Below are 12,394 nucleotides of genomic sequence, written 5' to 3'. Positions count from 1 at the left end.
ACCGCTTTCCGGCGTGTCACTTTTTCTTATCTCTATTACGAGTAATATTTCAAAAGTCTGAAATTTTCCTAACATACCTACCTATTTGTAGCATTCGTAAGGCTCTTATTTCAGCATTTCTATAACGTCACATATCCACACAACACAGCATTTTAAATAAAGATTTTGAATCTATTTTGTGAATTAGGGATTTTTGTGCCATGTGAATGATCTATACAACATATTATTATTATGTATTTCAATACGATTGATAGGTAACTTTGGATGACTATCTATTTATGTAAACTTAAAATAAAATGCCAAGAATTTAACAAGTCGAAACTGCACAATGCAACTCCTGTGTACAGTATTCCAATAGTTGTAGATAGGTTGTAGTTCGAATTAGATGTAGGGAATTTTAAATACATAAAAATACTTAAATGATTATTGATGAGTCAGATGTTTGTTAATTATGTGATTGAATTTTCAATATTGAACTCTCATCATTTTCTAGACTCCAGTGAACTAAACACTTAAATGTTAAATTAATACTTCTTACTGTGCGTAAACTCTTGTAGGTAACTGTCCTACGAGGCTTGGCCTATAATCAGATCCGAAGTGTTTAGGCTTCAGGCAGGGATCAGGGTCCTAATAGTCATAATCCCGGCTTAGCAAACCATCAACCAATGCATTTCTTAAATCCTTTATTTTTATATTCCTCTGTGTTGAGAGACGGTGTAAATAAGTAGTTGGAATGAGCATAAAATGTTTGTGTCGGAGGATTCTGTAGATAGTCTTTGAAATTGTAATGGAAGGCGTTGAAGTTTATTGTACTTGTATTATTTTTATGTAAGTATATCAAGTGTGTATAAAGTAACATTATAAAAATGGCGGCGGTTGCGCAAGTGGGTGTAGGGTGCGGTGTAGAGAGTAGTAGAGACAGAGCTATGAGTAGAGTGAGACAGCACGTGAGTACGTCCGCCATTTTAATATTGTTTTTCGGCACGGGATAAACCTCTACTTTAAAATGATTGACTGGGTTGACTGTAAATATTTATTGACTTGGCTTAATTTTTGTCTATAGTCAGCATTGCTTTCAAAATTGTTAATTATAAATTATGTTGTATGTATTGTTCTTTTAATTTTGATTAATATTTTATGTAGACTAGATTAGACGCAAAGGGGTGAGATGGACCTTCCAAGGGGACTGATGTGGCAATTTAGATATTTGGACTCATGTTTATAATAAAGTGTATTATATTTAAAAACTCCTTTGATTTTTGCACACCTATATTAATTTTAGTGGGTGAATTTCATGCTGCTGTCTGACCCATCCAGAGCCCACGGAGCCAGCGGGCGCAGCGGCGGCACTATATCCAGATTATATATCCGTCATAGAGTAAATAAAACTAGTGTGTGTCGCTTCTTCGCCCGCCCTTACTCTTTATTAGTCATTAAAGTTGGGGAGCATATAACATTACCGAAGCTACTATGCGCACTGCCTGGGTATGTGTATGGGCTACAACTGCTACAAGGCGAGGTGAATCATTGACACTCGGCTCTGGCCGGCGGAGGGGGCGGCCGACCAGCAAAGCATGCCATTGTTCCTTTGTTCCCATCGAGTCACACATCAAACCTGTCACACTGTATACAGTTGGGAATTCTTCATGAAAAGTGTGTCATCTAGTCACAGTGTTACTCGATGGGAGTGTTACTCGTTGGGAATGATTTATTTCTGAATTCCAAACCAGCCACTGTAACTGGATGGGAACATAAACTAGAAAATTCCCAACTGTTCTCCCGTTACTCGTTAAGATTTGTTCAGTGATGATGAATGATGATGACCTATGCCTAACCAGTGATAGGTACTGTGACTTATACAGTGTGTTGTTTTTCGGACCCGATGGGGGTTTTTTCTCGATGATATTACTCGTAGAAACCCTTAAAGTTTGGGTCCGAAAAACAACACACTGTATAAGTATTTATCATTACGAATTTTTTTATTCTCGTTTTTTGAAAAAGTATGAAAATAGAAAAAAATATTCCGAACAACCAAATAAGTTTTATTAAACTAGTTAACAATAAAATTATAAAATCAAAACCGAATTGTAAAATCCAATCATTTTTTTTCTATGAATGATAGATAGATACTGGGTGGGTAGTACAGCAGTAGCCACAAAATAATAGAGAAAATGAAAACTTTCAGTTCCCAAATTTTGCGTGGAGGTGACTTTATGGCAGTTTGATATTTACTTATCGACTCATATCTGCTCTGCTTCACCATAAAGAAATAATTAGGTACTTCCGAAGTACCTACCTCAGATTAATGATGATCTGGCGCTTACACCGCGGCCGCGCGCCCGCGCGCGGGCGCGCCTCGGACATAGACGGAAGATGCAGATGATCTCAAAATAATGGCGAAAATTATGGGGACCAACACCGATCTAGTACTTACCTACGTACTTATTTATTTATTTTATTCGGAAAACTTAAACTAGTTAAAACTTAATATTACTAATTTGCATAACAGCCATGTAGTAATTATAGTTATCGCATATGGTGGAATTGGATCCATTGGACTCTTGAATTGGCTCAAAAGACTTGATGAGGTTTTACTAGCGCCATCTACCTTAATCTCTTATTCCCTCCAACCAAAGGTTGTCTGGCAGAGATCGCTTTTAGTGATAAGACCGCCTTTTGTACCCTAATTAGGTTCGTCATCTTTAGCCTATAGTAGTCCACTGCTGGACGTAGGCCTCTCCCAAAGCACGCCACTGGATGTGATCTTTAGCTTTCCGCATCCAAATTAAGTTACAACTTGTATATTTTATTATTCTTTTGGGGTGTACAAATAAAGTGTATTCTATTCTATAATCGGTGGATCTATGGTGGAAAATTCTTCATTGAAAATCCCAACAAGTTACTGTGACTTGTTGGGAATTTTTATTTTCATAGTCCCAACTAGTTACAGTGTTACAGTTGTATGTGACACGTTGGGAATGAAGGAAAAGGGTGTTTCAACGAGTAACAGAGTGTGGACTGATGGGAATTTTGAACATAAAATTCCCAACGAGTAACAGTGTGACTGGTTGAGGTGTGACTGGCTGGGAACAAAGGCATATGTTGTGAAATTGAAATGATTTAGTATTGCATAATATTTATCTAGCCAGAAGAAATTATGTTTTTACTAGTTGAACTCTTCCTTTGGAAGTTTTAGTGAAGATAGAGAAGGTTAGACATTAGTATTTATATATTTGTTACTTACTTCCTGCATGTTATTATGAGTTATATAGGGAGAAGGATTATTAAATCAAAACACAATAATTCGTAATAAAAATCTTAGTTTAATACCCATAAACACTTTATTTACATAAGTATTAAACACATAGTTTCCTTGGTGAGGTGCACAACATGAATTTCTTACAGGAATATTTAAATGTATACTGCACAAGGGTACAGGAACCAATTAATTATTTCACAAGAAATTTTGAACTTGTAGTCACAGATACATCAGAGTATAGACTCAAATTATTGTCCAGTCTTAGGATTTATTTCATGGGTAAACTTGGACAGTTAAACCATTGTAACAGTGAAAACAATGAGAATCCAAGGATGAAATTAGTTTGCATTTTTACCACAATATTGATTAATAAAAATGCTTTATAATTTGAATATGAGGCGGTCAGCATCACACATAGAACATCAAAATTACAGCTATCACATAGATTTTAGTCAACATTTGGTTAAAGTAAATGTCCTATCTTATGACATACTCTCTATGAGTGATGCTCGCATTGTGGATGTGATGGCGGACGGCTGGGCGTCATTCAACTTGAACACACTTTCAATCACTGAAATTTCTGTAGAGGTAGTGTCCATGCCACAAAATGCACACCAGTCGTTGACGACCATCCCCGCGGCGACCACCTCGCTGCCGCGGTTGACGGTGCCGGCCACCAGCGGCACCTGCAGCAGCGAGGACAGCTCGTCCTGGTCCTGGATGGTGGTCTTGGGGTGCACGAGGCCGCCGCGGTTGCTGAGCGCCGCGTACGAGCCCACCAGCACGTTGCCGGCCACGGTCTGGCGGAACACCTCCACGCCCAGCGTGTCGGCCAGGATCTCCTCCGTGTCGCGGTCCAGGTCGGGGTGCACGAGCGCCACGTAGTCGTTGCACGCCACCACGTTGCCGAGCGCCGACAGCCGCTCCTCCACGCGCTGCACGCGCACGGCGTCCGGCAGCGAGTTGCGCAGGTGCTGCAGCTCCGAGTCGCTGGTGGCGGCCGGCACCAGCAGCCCGTGCTTGTTGGCCACCACCATGCGGCCCAGGATGCGGCAGCCCGCAATGCTGGCGTGCACCACGGGGATCCCCTCCGCCAGCTCCGCCTCGAACACACTGTAGAAGTTCTCCGACCCGCCGATGGCGACTAGGCAGTACGAGTTTGTGAGTTTACTGAACACCCCGACTTCATTATTATTCTCAAATTGGACGCGAACTGCCATGATTTGTGTGAGTATTTATTGTAGCCTCGCAATTTATCACTATTTCACAACAGAAAAACACCTTCACGTGTTGGGAAATGGAGGAAAAAACACTTTGTTTTAACTGTCACATTGACATCTGTCAAAGTCAAATCAATGCGACCCTTTTTGTTACCAGTAAAATAAATATATTAAAAACCGGTAAATATCGAAAGAAATATTTTTACTTTAACCTAAAAATAATAACAGTTTTTTCAGTGTCACATACAGAAATAATAAACAAATTTTATCTGACATGCAATGTTTAACTTTTCAGGAAAAAGCACGGAAAAATGCAAACAACTTTCTTCAAATATGTAAAACAATAAAGTAACCTCCAGCCTCCTACAGCAATGTGAAAAATGAATGAAAAACCTAAATCAAGCTCTCATATTGGTAGTTGGTCCACTTCGTAATAATGAAACAACCAATTTACAAAACTACTATTCATGAAACCCTACAACGTTTAAATTTCCAATTCCATAGAAGGTGTAGTTTTACAGAATTATTTCAGGTCAGTGTGTTTCTCAAATGTTTTTAGTTAGTTACCAAACTACCCTAATAAATGAATAAACTTCCCTGTTCAAAACTGGGAGTCTGGGGGTTGCGATATTTACACTTATGAAAACACAATAATGATGCAGGGTTGCGATGCGGGCGAAGGCCAGACTGTGTTGATGTACTGGAGCCCCGAGCACTCCGGCAGCATGAGCGTCTCCGTTTCCACCTGCTCCTCGCGACACCGACTGTCCGTAAGTGCCTACTTCATGTAAGCATTCCTACTCAAGTCCATAATTCGAGCGTAAGATTTCTAAGTTAGGTATTTATTGTAATCGTTAACTATTTGCTGTCGTATATTCAATAAGTATTCTACCTTCAGGTATGTACCTAATGTTGCATTTATTTTCTAGACTACCCCCTTAATTGAACATTGTGAAAGAGAGCTACGGTCCATCGAGCAACAAACAGTCATTACCTGCAGAGTCTCTTCAGGACTTTCATCAACAGGTATGAGCGTTTCGAATATAAATTGTAAGTACTAACAACATACAATATTGCTATTATGGATGAATAATACCCTGATAATAAGTAAGTACTAATTTCTTCTTGAGGTGTCGATTGCAACTGTGCGACTTTCGCGGCCCAGTAGAGCGCCACGATAAGACTCTAAGAACTAACTGTATGTGTGTACCTAGAGTCGCTGGTGTTTCCCGCGCCGCTGCAGCCGCCGCCGGGACGCTCCACCTCCATCCTCGGCTCTGTCTGCGCGCTGCTGCTGAACAACCAGAACCAGGTACCACGACACTACCGTGCACCATTACCAGCGTAGCTGTCTATGTAGGTACCTACCTATAGTGATGTTGTACTGGTGATTCCATTCACTAAACCATGTCATGCACGGACCACGACATGACGATATCACTATCCATTACCGGCGTAGCTGTCTATGTAGGTACATACATATAGTGATGTGCTGTTGATTCCATTAATCGAACATACATGCCTGCATTCTAATTAATGATAATCCCTTTTGAAGGGCTCAGCTTTAGCACCGAAGCAGGTGAGCAGCGTCGCATCAGAAAACATCTGCCGCATCTGCTTCGGCGGCGAGTCGGCGGAGCGGCTGGTGCGGCCGTGCTCGTGCCGCGGCACCGTGGCCGCCGTGCACCGGAGCTGCCTCGAGCGCTGGCTGCTGCAGGCCTCCACGTCCTACTGCGAGCTGTGCCGGCATCACTACGTTGTAACCAGGAGCCATAAGTGAGTTGAGGTTGCTGTGGTTTGGTAGTGGGCTGAGGAGTGTTGTTCGGGTACTCTTTTTCACTAACTTCTAAATGTTCTGTAGGCAATGAACGTAACTTCTTGATAACTCTGTAAAGCTTGCCTACCTACTTAGTAGTTACCTATTGTGGTGCTCCTCAGAAGATTCCCCGAGAATTGAGCTCCTTGTCTGTCTACGTCTAGTTGTGAAGGAGTGTTGTTTGTGACTAGATAGCAACCTACTTATCACAATCCAATACCGTATAATAATAATAGGTCTTACCAGATACTACTACTACACTGTATTCGAAGTGCGAGTTTTGCACAGTTCGAGCAGTGAAAAGGGGCCTTTTTTGCACGATGATGACTTACACCCACATGTACTAGTATTAGGTATCCACAAGTAGGTAGGTAGGTAGGTTTCAGCGCCTTACGACTCACAAATTCGCGTAGTCAAGTACTTTTCACTGTTCAAACGGTAAGTAGGTAGTAAGTACATAGGTAATTATAAAGTGTGTAACCCCCACTGCGCAGATGGTCATGGCTGCGCTCGCTAGTGGAGTGGGCGCGGTCGGGGCGAGGGCGCGCGCTGGCGGCGGACGCGTGGCGCGGCGCGGCGCTGGGCGCGGGGTCGCTGCTGGGCACGGCGCGCGCGCTAGCGGCTGCCGACCGGCTGCTGCAGGCGGGGGCCCGTGCGGGGGGCGGGTCCGCGCTCGCCGCCAACCTCGTGTCCTCGCTGCTTATTGGCGTCATTGGTGAGGCAAGGTTTTTGAGGTTGCTTTTTTTTGCCGTTGCGTGAGGGACTAATTTAACTTGCGTGATTTTGCTAGTCTTTTATCTTTCCTTAGGGAATTGCTTTAGTGTCCTACTGCCAAGGAAACTTTTAAGTACCTACTTATAGCCGTATATATCGACTGCGTGCGGCAACCATCGAATATTGGCCAGCGCAGGTTAAACGCAGGTTTGCCGCGGTCACCCATGGCTCACGCGGCAACCGCGCGTAATCGAAATACGGCTTTAGATAGCCCCATTAGTGTAATTTGTAAATTAATGTACTGGACATAACCCTCTTAACTTTTTTCCCCTCTCTACTACAGGAGCTCTCAACGGTCTGCTGACGACGTGGCTGCTGCTGAAGGTGCAGGAGCACCAGGGCTCGTGGCGCGCGTGGCGGGACAGCACCCTGCACGTGCGCGTGCGCCTGCGCGGGGACAGCGACCCCGCCGTGGGGCCGGGGGACGGGGGCGCGGGGGCAGCGGGGGGCGTCGACCGCGCCACCGACGTCGCAGACCCGTTCATGATGTTCCCGGACCCCTGACCCCCCGCGCCTGGCTCACTACTGCTCTTCACTACCTGCGTGCCTTAGAGGACGCGGCGTTGTCGTGAAGGTCAGTAAACAAACGGGATTGTCAGCGGCTGCCATGTATCTAGGAACAATCTTATTTGCGCTCTCACTGCTGTTCTGGGTTGTTCTACTCTGCGTCGTGCTCGTTCTGATAGAGGCACACTTCTCAGAGTGTAGGTGCCAGTGTCATAGCAATCAACCATAATTTTATACTCAAAGAGGTTACAGGAAATAAAAAGGGATAAAATACTAGTCAAGTGTTTTTTTTTGTTAATATAAAATGTTTATTTAATTAAATAATATTCTATCAGTAATATAAACATAAGTTTAGGTACTTAATTTTCATAGTTATGAGTAGGCGATTATTGTGAGTTGCCGTTGTTATTATTATAAAGATAAATATTTCAATGTCATTAAATTAATATTAAACTTAGTAAAGAATAATAGTCAAAATTAACTGTACACTGTGAGAAAGTACAAGGATTCTACTTCCTTATGTCGGGTAATAAGTAAAAGCGATCCTTGCGGTGCAGTGCGTCGGAGTCTGCTAGTCGCTAGACGAACATCGTTTCACATAGAAAATGCTATAAACTACACTTAACATTAGATTGCATCGCAATGACTGTTAGTCGAACTTACAAGCTAGTATAAAAAATCACATACATCTTGAGATTAAATAAATAGGACTGTAATAATGAGATAGCGAGCTGGAGCACTCGAGCCGGCGGACGATAAACATCTGACAAACTTCAACACGAACAAGCTATATTCAACAATAAACGCTCTTTGGACTTCCTTCAATATACAAATAATTACAATGTTTTGTGACAAAGCGTTCAACTAATGCCAACTAACGCCCTTATACATTTGGTCTGCAAACGCTATATTTCTACAAAAACCCTTTCTTTTTTAACTGTTTTTTAGAGATTTCTAATTGGTAACATCGTACATTATCGTACATTACGCAGCGCTTACTATGTAGCGCAAAACCACAAAGCTTTTATACCAAACGGCCAAAAATAACTTCAAAAAGAGTTTATGTATAAGTTGCGCAGTGTGGTGGCACGGTGGTGTCACTGCTGGTCCTTGAACCGGCGGTGGATGGCCTGCACGTACGTGAACACGCACTTCCAGTCGGGGCGCCGCATCGCCACCATGTCGTCCACGTCCAGCAGCGGGTAGATGCCCGCCTTCTCGCTGTAAACGATGAAATTACGAATTAGTCATTTCAATTTGTGATTTGGTGATCTTGTAATCATCTTTAGTGCCAATTTCTCCATAGCATAATCAGGGATTATTGCCTGACTTTTGAGACATCTGTCAAGAATTTAATATGGAGACGACGTATAATTGATCTACCTATCCCTGTTTACAATCTAACCGACTATGGAGAAATTAGAGCTGAGCCTATATCAGTTAATTGCTGGATAGACCTCTCCCAAAGTACGACACTATGCAATCTAGACAATGTTTTGTCACGAAGCTCTTGTACCAAAATAAATAAAAAAAATCATCTGAGAATCTTTTAAACATAACGGTGGTGTGGTTAACGAAGGGTACTTACAAAATGACAATGTTTAGGCACAAAACAATACTCACTCAGCAATTTTGAAGGCGAGCGTGAAGTTGTGGCGGCGCTTGTCGGGCGTGAGCTGGCTGTAGTCGAAGGCGTCGGGCAGGAAGTGGTGCACGAGCGCGCAGAAGGCGAGCCCGTCCGCCCAGCTCGTCGAGAAGTTCTCCAGCTTCACATTCTGCGGACGATAAGCTAGTTAAATCTTGGTGACATTTTTTAAGGTCTTCTAGACCCTCTTTTTATTTACAGTCGACTATGACACGCCGAATATAAGTTTTCTTACTTCCTAGGTAGGTGGGTCTATCCATAGAAGTCTGCTAAAAACCCATAATTTGAAGGGTAAACGGGTGATTCTAAGGTGCCGACTTGGATAAAAGAAGTGCGTAACCAGAACCAAAGTTTTGACACCTCTAAGTTTCAGGGTAGGTAGTACGTACCATAATCCTTCAATTTATATTTATAATATCTACTTTAATCTGTGCAGGTGGTAAATGCCATCTAGGTAAGCATCCTGTGCAATCATAATTTTGTTACTGACTTTCAAATCGAAGTTATTATTCCGATCGTAACTCACTCGGCTATACCATGGTTCTAACCATGAAGAAAATTATCGAGTTGGAACATGCAGATATCTAAAATCAGTTCAACCAACTCACAGTGGACTAGCATGGTGGGATATGGTATAAACTTAGGAAGGAAATATATTATTGAATATTGATCACTTCTAAAGGTTCCTTTTAAGAAATTCAGATGCAGTAACAAGAACCCAACTAATAATACAATATAATGTATTCGAATAAAAAGATCACTTCTATTTTAAAACACACACTTTTCTCATGCACACATTTTGCAAGACTAGTTAACACAAACATTGTAGTTTTTTTAGTTTGCTGTGGAATCACAAAAAACATGCTTGTATTTAAAATTAATAAGTAGGTAAATCAATGATAGTTTAAAATGAATTATAAATTTTGGTGGAAATATACTAAGTAGATATACCACAAATATAATGTTGGCGTTTTGTGTTAGGGAAATAGATAAAGATTGCAGAATATTATAAACAGGTAAATAGCAGCCATAATGAAGCGTACATAGATAAGCGATTGATGTGATGGGTGATTCGTGTTAAGTTCTTGATATTAAAATATACGTGCTAACGTGTCTCCATGCTACTTCATGGTTAGCCCTATACTTTCTCAGCCTCTGCATTAAAATCAGAACATATTTATTATGTAAATTTACTAACATATAAGATTAAGAAAGTATGTTCGAAGCGAAAAAAAACGTACATAATTTGGATAGCACCGATTTAGATAGTGGTTACTATCAAGTTAGAAATCAAAAATAAATATGTACTAATTTATAAAGTGTGGTGTTTACCAGTTCCCAATAAGTTTGGTTGAAATGCAATTGGTATTAAATTTATAGTTACATATATTTTATACCATAACACTTTATGAATACAATTAAAATTTATTTAAGTCTAGCATTTTTATTTAGACGATATTATAATTAGTGAACTAAACGTATTGGGGACGTGTATAATATGATATGAAGTGTTGGTGTGCAGAGGCGATGTGTACCTCATAGTCCCGGGTCTTGTCGCGACACCACTGCAGCAAGCGCTCTTTAATAGTGGCTGCGCTGTTCTGCAGGGCCGCGTCCGTGAACCGGAAGTATGGCTGAGAGCCCGGGCTCTGCGGCGTGGCGGGCGAGCTACAACCGGCACGCAACGTTAGTCTGTGTCCTCCTCGCAGCCAAATTATCTGACACTTATGAATCTGTACTCAACTAACGTCAAATGAGCGGAAAAGAGCCAGTTTTGAATTGAGTGGTATCAATTCAAGAGATGATACGATAGTGTAATTTGTCGTCCTTACTGCACTGATTTTAAGACACCCTCCTAAGGCTCGTGTCCTCTGTTTAGTTGAAACTTAAACGGTAACGTATGATTTCATTGAGGATGAATTCATTTTCCTCAGAAGTAACTAGTATTAATTATTGTTTGTCAATTTGTAAAAAAATTTGTTAAGAACTAAGGTGTCATGTTGATGTAGTAACAGCTATTGTATAAGTTTGTATCTTAGTTTTGTGTCAAACATTATTTATTAGATGTAGTGCGATGTGCTACATGGACGTAGATCGCTGTGAGTTACCGCGGACGCTGGTTATTTACAATGTGTACTTCTCTAGTGTCCTGTTAAGTGATTTTCAATTATTTTCAAATGGTAACACTAATGAGAAGCTCATGAAACTTTGTATGAAGCGGCTAATAAAATAAATATGTTATAAATATCACTATTTTGATAATATTTACTTGTATCTATCCATATTCGAATCCACAGTTATGGCTGCCAAAAGATAAATACAATATTATGATAAGTTGTATACATACTTGGGTAGGTAGGTAACAACGCCGTTTTAATATAAATAAGTACAAATACTATTCGCACGTTTTTTGGGAGTAATATTTGGGGGAGTATTTATTTTGACAGGTGTTTTAGAGTCAGTGATAACATTGGGTCGTGGCTTTATTAAGCATTGCTCGTCACTCACTTGGGGTTTGATGTTGAGTTCTGTTTCTCGAGTTGCCGGAACTTGGCAAATGGTGAGACGGGCTTCGGTGCCGGCCGCGTCATACTCTCGATCACTGTAAACAGATATTTTTTTCTTGAAAAAAAAGGAAACAATTTTTTTTTATACGAATAACATGATAGGCATGATCATAAATATTTGTACCTTTAGACGATTTAGTGGTAGTGGTGCTACTGCTAACAGATTTTTCGGCTGAGTCTCGTCGCACGCTCGATGTCACAGTCGTTACTTCTTCTTCCTCTGCAAATCATATCAATTCGATTAGAGTTTTGCAATGAATTATGTTTTACTACTCTAACAGTTATTGATAAAAAAACATTTCATAAACACGAATAACAGCGAAATAAACAGCACAGTGTGACAACGAGACTTAAAGCTATTAGTAGAACACGGGCATGGTCGGTGAGAGCGGTGTATGTACACGGGGGCATGCGGCGCGGGGGGCGGGGGGCGGGGGGCAGCACACGCGCACACAACTCACGCGGGGGGCTACGCAAGCGCCGACACGAGGTCCTCGAAGGCGTCGTCGGCGTTGGCCTCGTCCAGCAGCTGCAGCGGCAGCGTGCGGCTGCGCGCCAGCGCGTACCCGCCGCCCCCCGCGCCCCCCGCGCCCCCCGATCCCTTGA

At 41.8% G+C, this 12,394-nt stretch overlaps 3 protein-coding genes across 11 annotated transcripts in view; 1 reads left to right on the top strand and 2 right to left on the bottom strand.

Moving 5' to 3' along the window:
• Positions 1-3,303: 3,303 nt before the first annotated feature.
• LOC105393330 (eukaryotic translation initiation factor 6) lies at positions 3,304-4,589 on the bottom strand. The gene has a single exon (XM_011565069.3). The coding sequence runs from the start codon at positions 4,477-4,479 to the stop codon at positions 3,742-3,744; it is 738 nt and encodes a 245-aa protein (XP_011563371.1). The 5' UTR covers positions 4,480-4,589; the 3' UTR covers positions 3,304-3,741.
• A 142-nt stretch (positions 4,590-4,731) lies between these two features.
• On the top strand, positions 4,732-7,847 carry LOC105393319 (E3 ubiquitin-protein ligase MARCHF2). 3 transcript variants are annotated; one of them, XM_048622645.1, is made up of 7 exons: positions 4,732-5,011; positions 5,142-5,249; positions 5,409-5,505; positions 5,694-5,791; positions 6,035-6,255; positions 6,790-7,020; positions 7,353-7,847. In XM_048622645.1, exons 1-7 carry the CDS (start codon positions 4,916-4,918, stop codon positions 7,639-7,641), a joined length of 1,140 nt encoding a protein of 379 aa, XP_048478602.1. In that variant the 5' UTR covers positions 4,732-4,915; the 3' UTR covers positions 7,642-7,847. The 3 variants fall into 3 exon arrangements, with proteins under 3 accessions (XP_048478602.1, XP_037971127.2, XP_037971128.1); XM_038115199.2 differs by having other exon boundaries at positions 4,734-5,011; positions 6,790-7,010; XM_038115200.2 differs by having other exon boundaries at positions 4,735-5,011; positions 6,790-7,015; positions 7,353-7,519.
• A 125-nt stretch (positions 7,848-7,972) lies between these two features.
• LOC105393750 (microtubule-associated protein futsch) overlaps positions 7,973-12,394 on the bottom strand; it is a 64,205-nt gene continuing 59,783 nt past the window's right edge. For 4 of the 7 annotated variants that reach the window (XM_048622638.1, XM_048622640.1, XM_048622641.1 and 1 more), the window contains 5 exons: positions 11,913-12,008; positions 11,730-11,823; positions 10,757-10,889; positions 9,200-9,351; positions 7,973-8,797 (listed from right to left, as the gene is read on the bottom strand). In XM_048622638.1, coding sequence (XP_048478595.1) covers positions 8,674-8,797; positions 9,200-9,351; positions 10,757-10,889; positions 11,730-11,823; positions 11,913-12,008 — 599 coding nt within the window. In that variant the 3' untranslated portion in view covers positions 7,973-8,673. Of the gene's footprint in view, positions 8,798-9,199; positions 9,352-10,756; positions 10,890-11,490; positions 11,525-11,729; positions 11,824-11,912; positions 12,009-12,394 lie in introns of those variants that run through there. The other 3 variants (XM_048622642.1, XM_048622643.1, XM_048622644.1) reach the window with 3 other exon arrangements.

This window comes from Plutella xylostella, chromosome 8 (assembly GCF_932276165.1).
Source record: "Plutella xylostella chromosome 8, ilPluXylo3.1, whole genome shotgun sequence".
Taxonomy (NCBI): domain Eukaryota; kingdom Metazoa; phylum Arthropoda; class Insecta; order Lepidoptera; family Plutellidae; genus Plutella; species Plutella xylostella.
Note: the sequence above shows the minus strand (reverse complement) of the source record. Positions and strands in the feature narration are given on the sequence as shown.